The sequence below is a fragment of the Brachyhypopomus gauderio genome, chromosome 14 (assembly GCF_052324685.1).
Source record: "Brachyhypopomus gauderio isolate BG-103 chromosome 14, BGAUD_0.2, whole genome shotgun sequence".
NCBI lineage: Eukaryota > Metazoa > Chordata > Actinopteri > Gymnotiformes > Hypopomidae > Brachyhypopomus > Brachyhypopomus gauderio.
The window spans coordinates 2931143-2951740 of NC_135224.1; the positions used below are offsets into that span (position 1 = coordinate 2931143).

General features: G+C 47.7%; 3 protein-coding genes across 10 annotated transcripts in view; 1 reads left to right on the forward strand and 2 right to left on the reverse strand.

Annotated features, from left to right (window-relative positions):
• zyg11l (zyg-11 family member, cell cycle regulator, like) overlaps window positions 1-13235 on the forward strand; it is a 21760-nt gene extending 8525 nt beyond the window's left edge. For 3 of the 8 annotated variants that reach the window (XM_076972334.1, XM_076972333.1, XM_076972332.1), the window contains 9 exons: window positions 925-1090; window positions 2331-3097; window positions 3568-3711; window positions 4995-5171; window positions 5311-5375; window positions 5481-5580; window positions 6627-6677; window positions 7023-7184; window positions 7810-9594. In XM_076972334.1, coding sequence (XP_076828449.1) covers window positions 1078-1090; window positions 2331-3097; window positions 3568-3711; window positions 4995-5171; window positions 5311-5375; window positions 5481-5580; window positions 6627-6677; window positions 7023-7184; window positions 7810-8748 — 2418 coding nt within the window. In that variant the 5' untranslated portion in view covers window positions 925-1077 and the 3' untranslated portion in view covers window positions 8749-9594. Of the gene's footprint in view, window positions 1-924; window positions 1091-2330; window positions 3098-3567; window positions 3712-4994; window positions 5172-5310; window positions 5376-5480; window positions 5581-6626; window positions 6678-7022; window positions 7185-7809; window positions 9687-10350; window positions 10555-10822; window positions 10876-11340; window positions 11465-11732; window positions 11883-12092 lie in introns of those variants that run through there. The other 5 variants (XR_013120851.1, XR_013120852.1, XM_076972336.1 and 2 more) reach the window with 5 other exon arrangements.
• Window positions 13220-16626, reverse strand: LOC143474767 (leucine-rich repeat-containing protein 52). The gene is made up of 2 exons (XM_076972351.1): window positions 15629-16626; window positions 13220-14361 (listed from the first exon to the last, which is right to left on the reverse strand). The coding sequence occupies exons 1-2, from the start codon at window positions 16260-16262 to the stop codon at window positions 14057-14059; spliced, it is 939 nt and encodes a 312-aa protein (XP_076828466.1). The 5' UTR covers window positions 16263-16626; the 3' UTR covers window positions 13220-14056.
• Window positions 16627-16782: 156 nt separating this feature from the next.
• On the reverse strand, window positions 16783-20019 carry LOC143474763 (uncharacterized). Its single transcript, XM_076972347.1, has 2 exons — window positions 19918-20019; window positions 16783-18230 (listed from the first exon to the last, which is right to left on the reverse strand). Exons 1-2 carry the CDS (start codon window positions 20012-20014, stop codon window positions 16975-16977), a joined length of 1353 nt encoding a protein of 450 aa, XP_076828462.1. The 5' UTR covers window positions 20015-20019; the 3' UTR covers window positions 16783-16974.
• Window positions 20020-20598: the final 579 nt, after the last annotated feature.

Consider the following 20598-nt stretch of genomic DNA (forward strand, 5'->3'; position numbering starts at 1 on the left):
TGTTTCTCTTATGCAATTCTCAATAAGCGTTGATGTGCTAGTGACATTGTTGCCAATGTCCGCTGGTAATATATCAGCATGGTGTGCTTCCTGGAGGTGTGTGTGTCAGCACTGGGAACAGTGGTTAGGTAGTGAAACACACACTGGGAACAGTGGTATTCAACACACTACCAACACTACACACACTACCAACACCACACACACTACCAATACCACACACTACCAACACCACATACACTACCAACACCACACACTGTACCAACACCACACACTACCAACACCACACACACTGTACCAACACCACACACTACCAACACCACACACTGTACCAACACCACACACTACCAATACCACACACACTACCAACACCACACACTGTACCAACACCACACACTGTACCAACACCACACACTACCAACACCACACACTACCAACACCACACACACTACCAACACCACACACGACCAACACCACACACTGCACCAACACCACACACGACCAACACTACACACGACCAACACCACACACTGCACCAACACCACACACGACCAACACCACACACTACCAACACCACACACGACCAACACTACACACTACCAACACTACACACTACCAACACTACACACTACCAACACTACACACGACCAACACCACACACGACCAACACCACACACTGCACCAACACCACACACTACCAACACCACACACGACCAACACTACACACGACCAACACTACACACGACCAACACTACACACGACCAACACTACACACTACCAACACCACACACTACCAACACTACACACTACCAACACTACACACTACCAACACCACACATGACCAACACCACACACGACCAACACTACACACGACCAACACCGTGTGTGTGTGTGTGTGCATGTGTGTGTGTGTGTGTATCCGTTAAGGATGAAGACAGTCCTCTGACCCTGGCTGACCTCTGCCTGGTGTGTGTGAGTGGTAATGTGGAAACCCTGTGTGGTGTGTGTGAGGACGGATCTCTGCACTTCCACACCTGCCCTGCGTTTCCTCAGGAGCTCTCTGACCTTCTCCTGCACACCATGACTGATGAGGGTAAGTATAACACCCCCTGAGTATAGAGTATAACACACCCTGAGTATAGAGTATAACACACCCTGAGTATAGCACCCCCTGAGTATAGAGTATAACACACCCTGAGTATAACACCCCCCTTGAGTATAGAGTATAACACCCCCCGAGTATAACACCCCCCTTGAGTATAGAGTATAACACCCCCTGAGTATTGAGTATAACACACCCTGAGTATAACACCCCCTGAGTATAGAGTATAACACACCCTGAGTATAACACCCCCTGAGTATAGGGACATGGTCACATTCACTATTACATTCACTAACAAATTTACTAATACATTCACTCACACATTCAATAACACATTCACTAACCCATTCACTAACACCTTCACTAACACATGTCACTAACTCATTCACTAATACATTCATTAACACATTCAATATCTCATTCACGAACACATTCACTAACTCATTCATGAACACATTCACTAATACATTCACTAACACGTTCACTAACACGTTCACTAACACATTCACTAACACATTCACTAACTCATTCACTAATACATTCACTAACACGTTCACTAAAACATTCACTAAAACATTCACTAACTCATTCACTAATACATTCATTAACACATTCAATATCTCATTCACGAACACATTCACTAACTCATTCATGAACACATTCACTAATACATTCACTAACACGTTCACTAACACGTTCACTAACACATTCACTAACACATTCACTAATACATTCACTAACACGTTCACTAACATGTTCACTAACACATTCACTAAAACATTCACTAAAACATTCACTAATACATTCACTAACACATTCACTAACACATTCACTAATATGTTCACTAACATGTTCACTAAAACATTCACTAACACATTCACTAATACATTCACTAACACGTTCACTAACATGTTCACTAACACATTCACTAATACATTCACTAACACATTCACTAACACGTTCACTAACTCATTCACAACCACATTCACTAACCCATTCACTAATATGTTCACTAACACGTTCACTAAAACATTCACTAATACATTCACTAACACATTCACTAATACATTCACTAACACGTTCACTAACATTCACATCATGGGTTCTACTGTAATACTGTCATGAAATTTGTGTTGCTTTCTGTGTTCATCAGGTAACTGTTCACAATCTCTGAAACCTTCTTTCTTTCTTTCTTTCTTTCTTTCTTTCTTTCTTCTTCCCTCCATCTCAGGAGTGCTTGACGACAGAACCATCGGAGTGTTCCGGAACGTGGAGCGCTTGCGTCTGAAGCGAGCGTGTCTCCGTTCCTCCCGCCTCTCTGCGAGCGCCTTCCGCCAGGCTCTCTGCTCACACCACCTCCAGGAGCTCGATGCGTCCCACCTGCGTGGAGACATCACCGTCTCAGACATCCTCCAGGGACTGTCCTCCAGTAAGGAGTGCCGACAGGGCCTCCAGAGGCTGACCGTAACTGGTGTAAACCTCCTCAGAGCTCCGTCAGACACCACCCTGAGGTTCAGCGCTCTGCGGGGCCTGAGGTGTCTCGGCGTGGCCTGGACGCAGCTGGACCACTCAGGACTGGAAGACATCTGCTCGCTCCCCCTGCTGGAGAGTCTGGATATCTCGGGCACGTGCGTCACGGACCTAGCCCCTGTGCTGAACCTCCGTGCCCGGCTGCGGTCTCTGTCCGTCCACGGGCTACGCGGGCTGGCCATGTCCACCTCCGCCCTCGTCTCCGTCCTCTCCAGCCTGGAGCTGCTCAGGCACCTGGACGTCTCCAACAGCCGGCTGGTGACGGACCGGGACGGCCTGGTCAGGCGGCTCCTGGAGCAGCCGGGGATCCTGCGGTCCCTGGTGTCCCTGGACGTGTCCGGCTGGAGGGGGCTGAGCGACGGGACCGTGCAGGCCTTCGCCGAGGCCCGGCGCCCCATGTGCTTCCTGGGGCTGCTGGCCACCGGTGCCGGCGGTTCTGACTTCCTGTCCGGAGAGGGAAATCTGAAGGTGATTGAGTGGAGTTTGTGTTTCTCTAGAAGCAGACGGCAGCTCCAACACAGAGCCAGCCACCGAGTCTAGAAATGATGCTCTAAAATATTCTTTATGGGATGTTTATGTTGTAGTGAACATGATGGGTTTTTCTTCGTGGATTGAGGCATGACTTTTAATCATGTTCTGGCTTTATTGATCCAGGTGTGATCCAAAGAGTGAATAGATTTAGATAGATTATAAAAAAAATTAATTATTGTTGTTGTTGTTATTATCTCTGTGTCATGAATGCATACATACTAAACAATATCTTAGTTGACACCTCTTACCTCCACTCTTACCTGTACTACCCAGTCTGGAGGCTCTGTAGCTGTTTGGAGTCGCACAAACTGATCTAGAATCAGACGGTTTTCCCCAGTTCTTTCTGTTTGTTAGGATGTGAACGCAAGGCTGATCTCAGATCAGCAGTGTTTGATGAATGTGTGCAGGTGGCCGGGGAGCAGACCCTGGCCCAGCTGACGGAGGCTCTGAGAAGGTACACGGAGAGGAAGAGCTTCCTGCAGGAGGCGCTACGTCACCTCCACCTCCTCATCAGCCAGCTGGACATCGGCCCCCACCCTGAGATCCTACAGGTGGGGTTCACCCCCACCCATACCCCCACCGTACCCCCACCAGCACTCCACCCGTACCCCCACCTGTACCCCCACTCGCTGAGACGTCCTGACTCGCTCTGTGCTCGGAGACGTCCTGACACGTGCTGTGCTCGGGGACGTCCTGACACGCTCTGTGCTCGGAGACGTCCTGACACGTTCTGTGCTCGGAGACGTCCTGACACGTGCTGTGCTCGGGGACGTCCTGACACGCTCTGTGCTCGGAGACGTCCTGACACGCTCTGTCCTGCTGGATCTCAGCTTACATGCTTCATGACTTCTGTCACCTGTGGCTGTTTATCGTTTGAGGAATATTCCACCTTCTGTTTTATTCATCACCCAGAGTAGTTTAAAATGGCTGTAATTCATTATTTATAGGTCCGATGCTCCTGGTGAAATTAGTTGGGGTTTAAGGCTGAAGTATTCCTTTAATATATTACTGCAGTATTGAATGGGTGTTAATGGGAGTTTGTTATCGAGGTCGTAGTTTGGCCTGTGAGGGCTGATCAGAACACCTGCCCCTAGTGACAGAAGTCTGAGCTTTATTACACACAAACCACCTAGTCCACACCCAGTACACACCTGGAACACACCTGGAACACACCTGGAACACACCCAGTACACACCTAGTCCACACCTGGTACACAAACTGACCCTTATGAGAGACCGAGGTGCTGGATGTGTGTAGTGTGTAGTGAGTAGTTTGTAGTGTGTAGTGTGTAGTGAGTAGTGTGTAGTGAGTAGTGTGTAGTGTGTAGTGTGTAGTGTGTAGTGAGTAGTGTGTAGTGTGTAGTGTGTAGTGAGTAGTGAGTAGTGTGTAGTGTGTAGTGAGTAGTGTGTAGTGTGTAGTGAGTAGTGTGTAGTGTGTAGTGTGTAGTGAGTAGTGAGTAGTGTGTAGTGAGTAGTGTGTAGTGTGTAGTGTGTAGTGAGTAGTGTGTAGTGAGTAGTGAGTAGTGTGTAGTGAGTAGTGTGTAGTGTGGAGTGTGTAGTGTGTAGTGAGTAGTGTGGAGTGTGGAGTGTGTAGTGAGTAGTGTGTAGTGTGTAGTGTGTAGTGAGTAGTGTGTAGTGTGGAGTGTGTAGTGTGGAGTGTGGAGTGTGTAGTGTGGAGTGTGTAGTGTGTAGTGAGTAGTGTGTAGTGTGGAGTGTGTAGTGAGTAGTGTGTAGTGTGTAGTGTTCCTGCCCTGCCAGGCATCCAGTAGTGCTAGAGGATGAGGAGCAGCAGTCTGAGTATGACCTCTTGACCCTGTGACCCTGTGACCCTGTAGCTGGTGTGCTCTGCAATGCAGAAGCACTCTGACTCTGCCAGCATACAGCTGGTGGCCACAGCCTGCGTGTTCAACCTGACCAGTCTGGAGCTGGCACAGGAAATGCCACTCGGCCTGCTGGGAAATGTAGTTCAGCAGGTGCTCGCTGCCATGAAGAACTTTCCCAGCAATGAACAGGTACACACACTCAAGCTTTCTCATACATACACATTTAAATCGTCCTTGTGTACACATACATCAATTTATGTTAATAATGTGATGAATTATTCAGTTGGTAGTAGCAGATGATTAGAGATGTCTGAATCTGTGTGTTTAGATACAGAAGAACTGCCTGTTTTCTCTGTGCAGTGACTACATCCTCCAGGTGCTCCCCATCAACAGGTGAGTCCTGCCGTCTCTCTCCTCAACCTGCTCACAGGGACAAGTGTGAGCAGCGTGTGTGTGACTTACTTGAGCTAAATGTCTGTTCCGTAATAACCCGGACAGGTGTGAGACGGCCCGGCAGGTGATGATGGGTCTGAGCTCCTACGATAACGAGACCCTGCAACGGATCTGTGTGGCGGTCGTCTCCCTGCTGGTGTCCAAGGTAACAGTAACTACGGCAGTGCCCCCCCGGCAACACTGCATCCCCACTGGCCCTCTCTGCTGACAGCATTCCAGCTACACACAACAGCGATGACGCACACACGCGGGATGGCGTGCACACGTGATAGATGACACGTGGATGACGCACACACATGTGAAATGATATACAGATGACACATGAGATGACACGTGAGATGACAGAAACAACAGTGGCCCAGGCCCTGTGTGTTCACACTCTCACATTGAGGCGAGTCCCCACTGGGAAGACGCTTTTGAGGACGCAGCCATTGTTTACAGTGAGGCAAGCTCATGGAACAGGACATTATGACCAGGTTCAAATGGCTTTTTGGTGAAATATCAAATGTAGAAGGATCAGGATTCATGGGCAACATGTGGACATCACACAGCTAGGACTGACTGTCTGATCACACAGCTTGGACTGTCTGTCTGATCACACAGCTAGGACTGACTGTCTGATCACACAACTAGGACTGACTGATCACACAGCTAGGACTGACTGTCTGATCACACAGCTAGGACTGACTGTCTGATCACACAGCTTGGACTGACTGTCTCACTGATCACACAGCTAGGACTGACTGTCTCACTGATCACACAGCTAGGACTGACTGTCTGATCACACAGCTTGGACTGACTGTCTCACTGATCACACAGCTAGGACTGACTGTCTCACTGATCACACAGCTTGGACTGACTGTCTGATCACACAGCTAGGACTGACTGTCTCACTGATCACACAGCTAGGACTGACTGTCTCACTGATCACACAGCTAGGACTGACTGTCTCACTGATCACATAGCTAGGACTGACTGTCTCACTGATCACATAGCTGGGACTGACTGTCTCACTGATCACATAGCTGGGACTGACTGTCTCACTGATCACACAGCTAGGACTGACTGTCTCACTGATCACATAGCTAATCACGTAGTTGAGTGTGTGTGATGGTAGATGTCACTGCAGCCATGTGTCTGTGGACAGGAGAACGTGAACCTGTCTCTCTCTCTCTCTCTCTTTCTCTGCAGTTGAGTGTGGAGGAACTGGGCCAGTGTGGAGCAGATGAGATCTTTGTGAAGGTTAGTGCTGATGATCCACACGTTTCTGCTTGGCTTTGAGCTCTTACTCCAGCATCAGGAGGCAGTCTGTGTCATATATATATATATTTTATTTTTTGGCCTTTATCCTCCATAATCCTCACTAACTGTATGCATATATAGGTTTCTTTTCAGACTTTGTGGTCTGTAGATTATGAGATTATGAGTGTTTTACATGTGCTAGAATCCAAATATAAAAACTGGGAATAGATGACACCATTAAAAGATGACCTGGGGAAGATTGTAATAAGATAATAGATAAATGAGAGGGATGATAAACTCATCAATGGAAATGGAAGAGGAGTTTTTGTAACTGGTGATCTACAGCAGCTGCTCAGTATCGTCCAGCAGAGGGCGACAGTGGGCGCTGTGGACTCAGTGCTGAGCTTCGCCCTCACCACACTGTGGAACCTCACGGATGAGAGACCATACACCTGCCTGCTCTTCCTGCAGTGTGAGGGTCTGGAGCTCTACATGGAGGTGCTGGAGGTACACACACACACACACACACACACACACACACACACACACACACATACACACACACACACACACACACATATACACACACACACACATACACACACACACACACAGACACACACACACACTACACACACACACACATACATACACACACACTACACACACACAGACACACTACACACACAAACACACACACACACACTACACAAGCACACACAAACTACACACTACACACACAAAAACTACACACACTACACACACACACACACACACACAAACTACACACACACTCACACAAACACACACATACACACACACACACGCTCATACAAACTACACACACAAACACACAAACACACACACATACACACACACACTACACACACACACAAACTACACACACTACACACAGACACACACTACGCAAACACACTTCACACATATACACACACTCACTAGTGCTAGTAGTACCTTGTTGTACTAGTAGATCCATATTAATAAATCACAGGTGTAAACTGGGATGCCTGCAGTCCGACCCCCATTAAATGATCCCTTTAACTGTAGTCTCTGTCTCTCTCTCTCCTGTGTGTGTGTTTGTGTGTGTGTGTGTGTTCCTCCTATTTCACAGACGTATGTCTTTGATCCAATTACCCAGAAGAAGGTTCTTGGTCTCCTGGTGAATTCCCCTCTCACACAGGCACAGTGTGACCTGGAAGCTCATCCAGCCCAGAGGATGCTGACCAAACATTACACCTGCCAAACACTTACTCTACACCTGCCAATCACTTACTCTACACCTGCCAAACACTTACTCTACACCTGCCAAACACTTACTCAACACCTGCCAAACACTTACTCTACACCTGCCAAACACTTACTCAACACCTGCCAAACACCTACTCTACACCTGCCAAACACCTACTCTACACCTGCCAAACACTTACTCTACACCTGCCAAACACTTACTCTACACCTGCCAAACACCTACTCTACACCTGCCAAACACTTATTCAACACCTGCCAAACACTTACTCAACACCTGCCAAACACTTACTCAACACCTGCCAAACACTTACTCTACACCTGCCAAACACCTACTCAACACCTGCCAAACACCTACTCTACACCTGCCAAACACCTACTCTACACCTGCCAAACACTTACTCTACACCTGCCAAACACCTACTCTACACCTGCCAAACACTTACTCTACACCTGCCAAACACCTACTCTACACCTGCCAAACACTTACTCAACACCTGCCAAACACTTACTCTACACCTGCCAAACACTTACTCTACACCTGCCAAACACTTACCATTACACCTGCCAAACACTTACTCTACACCTGCCAAACACTTACCATTACACCTGCCAAACACCTACTCAACACCTGTCAAACACTCACTCTACACCTGCCAAACACCTACTCTACACCTGCCAAACACTTTCTCTACACCTGCCAAACACTTACTCTACACCTGCCAAACACTTACTTTTCACCTGCCAAACACTTACTCTACACCTGCCAAACACCTACTCTACACCTGCCAAACACTTACCATGACACCTGCCAAACACTTACTCTACACCTGCCAAACACCTACTCTACACCTGCCAAACACTTACTCTACACCTGCCAAACACTTACCATTACACCTGCCAAACACTTACTCTACACCTGCCAAACACTTACTCAACACCTGCCACTTACTCTACACCTGCCAAACACCCACCATTACACCTGCCAAACACTTACTCTACACCTGCCAAACACTTACTCTACACCTGTCAAACACTTACCATTACACCTGCCAAACACTTACCATTACACCTGCCAAACACTTACTCTACACCTGTCAAACACTTACTCTACACCTGCCAAACACTTACCATTACACCTGCCAAACACTTACTCTACACCTGCCAAACACTTACCATTACACCTGCCAAACACTTACTCAACACCTGCCAAACACCCACCATTACACCTGCCAAACACTTACTCTACACCTGCCAAACACTTAGTCTACACCTGCCAAACACCTGCTGTTAAACTAAATATTTAAATAGATGTAGTACTTTATCATGCTGAATTTAAATCAGTTTTAGGTTTATATTTATAATTAGATATTTAGATATCTTGTATGGTTTAAAGTTACAGCCACCATGTCCCTTGGAAGCCCAACATGATATGGGTATTACAGAAATACTGAAAACTTATTCACACTCTGGAAAAAAGATTAAAAGATGTTTATTTTTTTTTTGCAGGAAGCAAAATCATTGTTGACCAGTATAAACAGAACAGAAATGACCCAGCCTGATCCATCAGAACCTGAGAAACACAAGGGGTCAAATCTCTGGAAGAACAGTTGTCATAACCACACTGCATTTATAACAGAAACACTGTAGCCACAGGCCCGTGTGCAGCCAAAGACACGCCCCCGCTGTCAGTCAGCCACCAATCACACCTTACAATCACTCCTTCATTAGTCATTGCTACACCTATATATATATATATATATATATATATATATATATATATATATATATATATATATATATATATATATATATATATAGGTGTAGCAATATATATACACACACACCAATTAACAAAATTAGAACTGAATAACATTGATTATCTCATCACAGTGGCACCCCAGGTGTGGGAAATATTGGACAGTAAATGGACGGTCAGTTCTTGTGAGGTGTCCTGTGGTTAGTTTCTACCAGCAACAAGGTCATGTGTCATTAACCAGCAGCAAGGTCATGGGTCATTAACCAGCAGTGCAGTCATGGGCGTTCAGGGCTGGTTGTGTGTGTGGTGTGTAAAGTTTAATATAAGGTGTTGACCTCCAAATTCTTAATTGGATCAAACATCTGTAGGACGTGCGGGACAAAGACGTCTGATCCACGGAGGTCCACCTCACAGCGTACAGGATGCAAAGAACCTGCTACTAATGTCTTAGTGCCAGAGAGCACAGGACACTGAGGTCAAAGGTCTTGTGGAGTCCAGCCATCAACACCTTAGTGATGGAGGCAGGACAGAAGCCAACAGGACATTAGCCTGGTGGCTGTAATGTTATAGCAGATTGGTGTATACACACACACACACACACACACACGTAATGGGTCTGAGCTGAGTGGAGCTGGTTGTGTGTGTCAGAATAACCTGGCAGAGGTGGAGGACCTGCGTGGAGCCTTGTTGGATGAAGAGCTGTTGGACTACGTGCTGTCTCTCCTGCACAGTCCCGGCGTGGAGGTGGAGCTCAGCTACTTCGCCGGAGGGGTGCTGGCCAACCTGGCCTCCACCAGGGGGCCCGCGTGGGGCCTGACCGCACAGCTGCGCGACACCGTCCTGGACGAGCTGGTACGCGGGAGGAGGGCGGATACGTGGAGACACGCGGGACGCTTGGTTAAGACTGTTTCACTTTTGTCACTAAAGAGTTTGTGACTTTTTTAATATTTACAAATTTTGTTTGAATAGGTGAGAACTCACATTGAAATTATTTATATGCTATTTATATGATTATTTATATATATTTAGGCTACACCTATAATTTAACCTGAAATACACATAATTGTGTGTGTGTGTGTGTGTGTGTGTGTGTGCGCTTCTTTGATTTCTATATAAAAAGCACTCCTCTGTACTGTCATGGACTCCTCCTGATCATGTGATGGTGTCCTACAGGTAAGTGTGTGTGTGTGTGTGTGTGTGTGTGTGTGCATATGTGTGTGAGTGTGTGTGTGCATATGTGTGTGTGTGTGTGTGTGTGTGTGTGTGTGTAGATCTGTTTCCCCTGTATATTCACACCTCTGTCTACTGTGCTACAGTTCCCTGCTACCTAAACTTACACTTCCACTACTTTTAACTTTGAACTAGTGTTTCTAAACCTGGACCTGAACCTCCCAGAACTGCTGCTGGAAACTGCTCAGAGTTCTTTGTAGTTATAAATTAAACACATTATAGTTGGTTGTCTGAACCCATAAAATGATTCTTGCATGAAAGATTCCTTTGTAATCTTTGATGTGCAACAGTAAATTGCTGAACCATGGACTGGTTTTTCTGGTATACTTCTGTATTGTTGAATGTGACACACACACACACACACACACACACACACACACACACACACACACACACACACACACACAGGCATGTTGTCTATCTGCCCCCATCAGGTCGTTCCAGCCCTTCTACCCCCTCCTCCACCACTCCCAGGCCCCTGGGGTCCAGCTCTGGGCCCTGTGGGGTATCCAGCTCGTCTGTCACCACGACGGTGAGAGGGGGAGGGTGGAGGGCGGGGTCACACCACCACGGTGAGGGTGGAGGGCGGGGTCACACCACGACGGTGAGAGGGGGAGGGTGGAGGGCGGGGTCACACCACCACGGTGAGGGTAGAGGGTGGGGTCACACCACCACGGTGAGGGTGGAGGGCGGGGTCACACCACCACGGTGAAGAAAGAGAAATAACAAACATGCAGGTAATCTAATACAAGGAAAACTTTGTAATGTGTGTGTGTGTGTGTGTGTGTGTGTGTGTGTAGTGTTTCAGTACAGCAGGATGCTGACTGTGGAAGGGGGATTGGACACGATCCAGGCCCTGACCTCTGACCCCAACACCCACACAGATGTCCACCAGCTTGCCGTGAACATTCTCACCTTCGTGGAGCAGAATGGCACCTACATCAGCCCAGGTCTAACAGCCCAGATATCTGTCATCATCAGGCATTATTATGCTTTGTAGATGTATGACAATATGTGGACCATAAATACACAACATTCACTTATTGAACATAATGGCAACTTAAGTTTCAATTATTCAGAAAAACCACAGTTAAATATTTTTTGCTGAATCACTCAGCATTAAGGGGATAACTGGAGCTCTGCTGTTCACTCTGTTCCAGAAGAGTTCTGAGGGAGGAGCCACGCGGCTGACGGAGGTGGAGAGGGCGGGGTGGAGTCTGTGTGGGAGGAGCCACGGAGTCTGACGGAGGTGGAGAGGGCGGGGTGGAGTCTGTGTGGGAGGAGCCACGCGGCTGATGGATGTGGAGAGGGCGGGGTGGAGTCTGTGTGGGAGGAGCCACGCGGCTGACGAAGGTGGAGATGGTGGGGGGTGGAGTCTGTGTGGGAGGAGCCACATCTGACAGAGGTGTGGGGAGGGTGGGGTGGAGTCTGTGTGGGAGGAGTCACATCTGACAGGTGGAGAGGGTGGGGGGGGGAGTCTATAATCTGACTCTCAGCACGAGTGATTGAAGTTTGTCTTAGAATTTGGTCAAAGTTTAAGCTGCCGCGTCATGTAGAACGTGACATGCAACAAGCGTGTGAGGGCTGTGATCATGTGACTCTGTGACCTGGGAAGTGATTTGGTTCTTCCAGGTCACTGCCTGCAGGGTGTGGTGAGACATTAATCTAAATTCCAATGTTTGTTTATTTTTAGTGACGAAAAAATTATTTTTAGGTCTGCTGAGATGAGACAGGCATGCTGCTTTAAAGTCAGATAATCTGGTGTTCATTTTTGAGAATATGATAAAATTGGACAGCTAATAATATTTTCAACATGGTACTGTTTAAAGCAGTTTCACACATCAGGTTCAGGATTAGAAGTCTGAGTTACCAGACGGCTGAATAAGCTCCTATATCCTGTACACAGAGTGCTTCACAGTTTAACAGATGAATAGTTCCCCAAACAAATCACTTACAGTTCGTTATTTCTGAACTTTGTTTACATTCATGAGTAAAACTTGAATAAACGCCCATTCAAGTCAAACGCAGTGTCAAACGCAGTGTGATACCATAGCAGAAGGTCTGATCAAGGTGTGTATGCTGGTTTGTCTGCCTTCCTGTTGGAAATGTAAATGAAATGTGATGGTAACCAGTGAATGTCACCAGGCTGGTTCTTCACGTCTGTCCTGATCTCTGCCCACGGCAGCTTCTTTCACACTAGGTTGCTTCATATATCCATGCAGTTGAACACAGTATTACGTGATTATTACATCTGGATAAGATCAACTTTAACTCAACACAAACCCACACAATAAAGGGCAGAATCACACATCCATTCAGAAACATTTATCTAGAGCACACTGCTCACGTTCCCAATCAAAAAGCAAATACCATTATCATATGATAAAGCCAGTATCAAACTGAACACACTCTCTCTCACTCTCACTCTCTCTCTCTCTCTCTCTCTCTCTCTCTCTCTCTCGTTCTCTCTCTTTATTTCTCTCTCAACACCACAGTACCTTTGGGAAACAGGGCCCTGGACTATTAACCATTAGAGATTTTGTAGACCACAGAATTATATCTTGAGAAGCCCTCACAGACCGCCTCTTTGTAGAGAACTTGATTGGTTAAGACAGATGAGTAATTGAATGTTGAATGTTTATAGTTGCTGATTACAAAACCCAGGCCATTTCTATGTATTAGGATGGAAACAGGGTTTTGTCAAGGTCAATTTCAGAAAATTGCATTTTTTTCACTCAGTGTCAAACAGATATTATATCCAAAATAAAAACAACAACAAACAATAAAAATCGAGTTTTGCTCCTGTCTAAGCCTGACCTGAGCCTTTGCATGCTACAGACGAGCTGGTTGTAGCAAAGCATTATGGGGATGTGATATTTAAGGTAAGGCCTTTGGAAAGAAGGTATAACCAATATGGATCATTCTTACTTATCCAGACTCTCCCCCCCCCCTCTCTCTATCTCTCCTTCTCTCTCTAGCTGTCTGAGAGAGTCTGGTTAGCATGTCTGATTAGCAACCCTAAATCATTCTCTCTCAACACAGTTCACGTCGACCCAGTGCCAGCCAGTAATGATGAGGTCAACACTGCTAGTCTTTGTATCCAGTAGAAACAACCATCACATGGTCACTTCCCAGTCAGGGAAACTGAAACGGTCTTCTTCATCTTCTCCTCCTTCATCCATCCTTTCTCCACTGAGGTCCATCGGTTCTCCCGGGCCCGCCGGTACCGTTGCCACACGACGACCATCACGCCCACCGTCCACACCAGCACAGTGCCGCCGGTAAACGTAGCGATGCCGATGACCAGGAAGAACAGGTAGTCCCCGTGGCCCAGTCCAGGATGGCACTGCGCGCTCAGCCACTGGCCCACCTCAGAGAGACGGCGCCCCCTTAAGGCCGGAGGGCCATCACACACGGTCTGGCCCACATCTGCAGAATCACATGAGAGTGGCACCAAACATTTTGCAAGCACAAGTGCAAAGCAAACAAGACAAAAGCTCAAAACACGGCACCTCACTGCACAGCCCTCTCGCCAGAGCTGGACCAGTCTCCACCCGCTGTCATCAAAACTACCAGCCAGCGCCTGACAATACCAGCCCCATCCACCCATTCGCACCATAGCAACCAGCGTGCGAAGGTGGATTCTGTATACGGTGGTCACAGGAGTCCTGACCCGCTGTCCGCCGGCGTGTGGCGGGTCAGATCTCGTTACACTGCATACAACACCTCAATAATTCAGTGTCCCGCAGCCTGAATCATTCCCGCACGTCACACGTCTCTACTAGCGCCGAGTCATCCTGCCTTTGGTATCTGTGGAGATGCAACTGGACACTCTTGGAAAAACTTTCCCTCACCAGTAATATGACATGCTGGAATTACACAATCACGTGTCAACATCACTTCAATTTGAGATTCTGATTAATTGGTTAGAAACAGCAGAGTCTGTACTGACTGTTCAGTTCACATGTTCAAGAGAGGTGTTTTACACCCAGTGGCAGGTGAGTGTAGATTCTATTGATTTTTCTTTCAGGTAGACCTCCAAATGCAGTCAGAGAAAGATGGTTAAGCACCAGAGATCGAGGAAACGCCTCTATACGCATGTGATAAACAATGTTCTCCGCCCACACCCGTCCTTCATTATTTCATCACATTGCATATTGTCTGTGAGTTTTGCAATTCAGCTGCTTTTATTTCCGACTTCATTTGTCAGGGTTTATTTTAGCTGGTTTTTGAGGGCGCGTCTAAACGCGCCAGGTGCGGTTTCGTGGCTCTGCGAGATGGTTTAGTTGGATGTGGAGATGTTCTTTATTCCACATGGGTCCTCACATAACCAACTATAGGAAACTAGGGCAGAGCACGTGGGAGCGGAGCTGGGCAGGAGAGGAAACCCTGGAGCCAGCTGGAGAATTGCTTAGATGAACAGAATTTATAGCACAGAGAACCTAGATCCCTGGAGATGGTTAAGACTGAAATACTGGGATGCAACTGGCCAGAATGATGATGAGTGGTTCTGATGATAACAGCTGAAAACCTAAGTAAAATTCAAAAGGTAGCGATAGTGCTAAGACAATAAAATTAAAGTTAACGCGAGAGATGCGCCTTAATTAAACATTTATGCAATCCCCGAGATGCTTTAATTTTTGCATAGCCTACTTGTTGACGCTATAATCAATTCACATGTTCTATAAATACAAACCTTGAAACTTCAAAGCTTCAGTCTGAAACCACAGACAGAGTTCTTCCATGTGGCACTCACACATCCACGGATTGCCACTCAGCCCGAGATAGCGGAGCCCCGGCAGGGCGGAGAGAGCGTTCGTGTTCAACGTGGCCAGACGGTTGCTGCTCACATCCAGCACCTGAAGAGCCACGTTGTCGGTAAATGCTCGAGGGTGGATGTCCGAAAGCGTGGGGTTGTCCGTCAGCCGCAACATCACCAAACTCGCCAGGGGCCCGAACAACTGTTCATCAATCCTAGAAATTCTGTTGTAGGACAGGTCCAGGTACACCAGCTTCTGAAGATTCCCAAACGTGGCCTCAGATATCTCCGTCAAGGAGTTGTTACTACAGTCCAGGTACACCAGTTCAGACAGGTAGTTCATCTCAAGCGCTGGTAACTCAACCAGCCGGTTATTGGATAGTATCAGCTGGCGTGTGGTTAACGGGAGCCCGAGCGGGAAATTTGTGAGCTGTAACCCAGCGCACTGAACCACGAACTGGTCATCGCAGACACACTGTTGTGGACATCCAGGAACCACCGGAGACGCAGTCACCAAGATCACGAATAAGTTCAACACCAGTGCGACAGGCAGAAGGTCCGAGCGGGGCATCGAGGCACTTTATGGGCTTTACTTCACTACAGGACGCCCGGTGGGTTCGGTTACTCTGACGGCTTGATTCTGCACGCGTGCGAGATCCTGTGTCTCGGTATCTTGCCGAACAAGACCCCCGGACACATGCCTAGATACATCACAAAGACCACTCATGTGTAATTAAATGAGAGGGTGACAGAGAGAGAGAGAGAGAGGGAGGGGGAGAGAGAGAGAGAGGGAGGTAGAGAGAGAGAGAAAGAGAGAGAGGGAGGAAGAGAGAGACAGAGGCGCAGACAGAGAGAGAGAGAGAGAGAGAGAGAGAGAGGGAGGGGGAGAGAGGGGGAGGGAGAGCGAGACAGAGGGGCAGACAGAGAGAGAGAGAGAGAGAAAGACTACCCTATTTGCGTAAGTGGATATTACAGCAGTATTAAAAGTAAGTGTTTGACACCATATGATAAGATTCCACGTGTTTGCATGTTCATGAGAAAAATTGTAACATATGTCAAATAACATATTTATTTACATATTTTTTAAGTATTCTTTGACATATTACAAATGAGGCAGGATACTACAAAGGCTTTTAAAAGTCCTCATCTTCATTTAACATTCATTTAACCTGTTACCAGTACCCATGAAAATAGGGCCTTAGAACTCTTTTATAACACACACCACCCATATATCAGTTTATGTTTGGCTTTTGACACAAGTCTTTCATTTTGTCAGATGAATTTTACTGCTGTTTTGAATCCACACTAACAGAGGAGAGCACACCAGTGACTGCGGCAGTACACAGTACCATAAATACCCTGAAGTGTACGTCTGGGGTGGCCACAGACAGGAACGCCCCTGAAGCTGCCCCGAGTGTGGCTGCCACTTTGGCTGCGGGGCTGTTGTTCTGTCCTGGTCCCCCTTTGTGCCCCGGTTGCCCTATATGTCCCGGTCGTCCCATGTGTCCTGGTTGTCCCATGTGTCCTGATCCCACCGCTTCCCCTGCTGCAGTCAGGGCCACGCCCACCGCCCCTGCCACGCCCAGCAGCGCCCCAAGCGAGCCGCCTATACCGAGCGCATTGGAGCACCACCTGGTGGCCAGCAGCAGCAGCGCTCCCACCACGGTGGCCCAAGCTGAGGCGCTTCGGTTCCGGGCCGTGGTCACGAAGGACAGCAGCGTGGAGCTGGCGGCCATCTCGCACAGCAGCACGGCCAGCACGGCCAGGAAGACGGCCCAGGTGAGGACGGCGGCCGACTGCGTGGCCTCCTCGGAGCGCAGGGCACTCAGGACCTGCCCGTCCTTATCCAGCACCGTGCAGAAGATGAGCGTGGAGGCCAGCAGGAGCGAGGCGGGCACGGACACGCCGCCCAGGCCCGCCAGGCCCAGGAACAGGACCAGGAAGGCGAAGAAAAAGAAGAGAATGATCTCAGATCCCTGGAGAATTCCGGACCCGCACACGCCGGCGCACATCCCCGCGGCCGGCAGATAGAACAGCATCCACGGGAACAGGAACAGGTCTCGGGCCGCCGGGAAGCGCTTGTGCACTACACACAAGAGGAGACTGACCGCCAGGGCGGAGCACATCTGTGTGCACAGCAGCCGGACCAGACCCATGCCCACAACGATGCGCTCCATCAGGGCCCCCACCAAGGCCCCCACGCCCCCCAGCACCAGCAGGGCCACCAGGCCTGTGACGGCCAGCCCCCCTCCACAGCAGCGCCGCTCCCCGGGCTTCAGGAGCAACGCGGCCACCTCCTCGGCCACCACCACCGTGATGACGGACGCCAGCATGGCCACGGTGAGGCCCGACGCTGCTACGTACGCCGTCACCGCCGACGGCGACCCGAAACCCGTGCAGCATTCCAGAGGCTTGAGAGAGGCGGAGCGTAAGGATGACAGAATGTCGATCATCTCTATCACCATGGCACTCATGAGGTACCCGCCCCCCAGGCCCAGCAGCAGTCCCACGATGATATTTTGGACTGCACGCACAGGATCTGAAAGTTTATAGATGCAGGTTAGTACAGTTTCTGACTGACATCAAATACACATTTTTGTACAAGTGTCAAAATGAACAGATCTAAAGGAATTATATTGGTAGCAGTGAGTTCTACAACACACACTGTACACACTAGCACACTGTACACACTAGCACACTGTACACACTAACACACTGTACACACTAGCACACTGTACACACTAACACACTTTACACACTAGCACACTGTACACACTAACACACTTTACACACTAACACACTTTACACACTAGCACACTGTACACACTAACACACTGTACACACTAACACACTTTACACACTAGCACACTGTACACACTAGCACACTGTACACACTAACACACTTTACACACTAACACACTTTACACACTAGCACACTGTACACACTAACACACTTTACACACTAACACACTTTACACACTAGCACACTGTACACACTAACACACTAACACACTAGCACACTGTACACACTAACACACTTTACACACTAGCACACTGTACACACTAACACACTTTACACACTAACACACTGTACGCACTTTACACACTAGCACACTTTACACACTAGCACACACTAACACACTTTACACACTAACACACTAGCACACTGTACACACTAACACACTGTACACACTAGCACACTGTACACACTAGCACACTTTACACACTAGCACACTGTACACACTAGCACACTGTACACACTAACACACTTTACACACTAGCACACTGTACACACTAACACACTAACACACTTTACACACTGTACACACTAACACACTGTACACACTAGCACACTTTAGGTGTTCAGACGTTTCCATTGGTTTTCACTCAGGCGAGTTTCATTCCAACCTAAATGTCCTCTGGCGAGTGCTAAACCACAAATTAGCCTACAACGTCACCCAATAGGCTTTGTAACATTCCCCAGGTGGCTGAATAATAAAATAACTCAATCAAACAGACAACAAAAACGCTGGAGAGGCTATAAATCTCTCTTCTCTTACGAGAGAGAAATACGAGAGTATTGAGGAAGCAGTTGTGAGGGTTTGTCGAAATAATGGTTATACATTAGACCAGGGGTGGCCAACCCGTCATAGACCAAGAGCCACTTTTCTTACTGTGTTACGGCAAAGAGCCACATCGTACATGGGCGAGTGTAATCTGTTTAGCGGGGGGTGGCGAGTGTAAATTATTAGCTGTGAAGACAGTCAAATGCGTGTTTTCCACTACGCCGGTTTTAAAAGTATTATCGGCTCGCTAGGCTTGTAAACTAACCGCGCACAACGAAAATGTAGCAGTGTGTGGCCCCGTTTGTGCAGGTGAGCCCGCGGACCGGCTGGGGAGCCGCATGAAACCAGGCAAAGAGCCGCGGGTTGGCCACCCCTGCATTAGTGTATTACTGACGAGTCCCAGCAGGCTATAAATTAAGAGCTACGTTTCAGTTTCAGGTTTTTACACGATCTGGTATTTAAAGCAGCTTTAAATACCGAGAAGAAATGTGTTTACTATGTTACTCCTACTGAAGAAACTACAGTCACAGCCTTCATTAACTTCATATAAACAGCCTAAGCGAATAGACATGACATGACTATTATCTATTAATTAATGTTGCCTCAAACGTGATTCTAACTGAAAGGTCCGAACCAGAGACTGTGAGCAGTGTCACGTACCTTGAAACAGTAACGCCATCGCGTGCGATCTTGATGATGAAGGTGAGCGCGCGCCGAACAGGTGCAGGTGCAGGTAGCCACGCCCACTTCCCCACATACTGTTAATCCCAAACTGGTTATGAGACCAGATGTTTCACCTGAACCTGACACGTGTGAACTGTGAAGTAGTCGGAGACTCGAGGATTCAAGGAAACTTTATTGTCATTCACATCACATTTCAGAAATCGAAGTTTTTACCCCAAAATAGCAGCAAATACAATAAAATACAATAAAAATAGAATAGAATAGAATAAAAATAAATCTGCAATACATAAATAAATCATATGTAGTGTGCAAGTGTAAAAAGTGACTGTGGGTAAAGTGTCCTTGTGTAAGGTGACTATGTGGGACGTGTTTGTGTCTGGAAAACGAGCGAACGGCACACAATACAAAAGTGAACATCTCTCATAGTGTCCCGTGTTCCTCACTGAGAAAACAGCAAGAGCCATCAGTGTGTAGTCGGTCAAATAAAGACAGTAAGACTGCGGTATCACTGTGTAATCGGCCAAACTAAGTGTACTACTGCTCACTGGTCTGGACAGTGCATGCATATCTGACATATTTTACTACAAATTCAGTCCATATGCGCTGCAACGAGCTACATCTAATTTGGGAACTGTAACGCAAAGGGGAAGAAAATTA

Bases quoted from the DNA above. Each gene is read 5' to 3' on its own strand.
- LOC143474763 (XM_076972347.1), bottom strand. From the start codon at position 20,014: ATGTGGGGAAGTGGGCGTGGCTACCTGCACCTGCACCTGTTCGGCGCG. The intron at 18,231-19,917 runs GTACGTGACACT...ATAAACTTTCAG, and splicing joins GATGGCGTTACTGTTTCAAG to ATCCTGTGCGTGCAGTCCAA.
- LOC143474767 (XM_076972351.1), bottom strand. From the start codon at position 16,262: ATGCCCCGCTCGGACCTTCTGCCTGTCGCACTGGTGTTGAACTTATTC. The intron at 14,362-15,628 runs GTTTGTATTTAT...GTGATTCTGCAG, and splicing joins TGAAGCTTTGAAGTTTCAAG to ATGTGGGCCAGACCGTGTGT.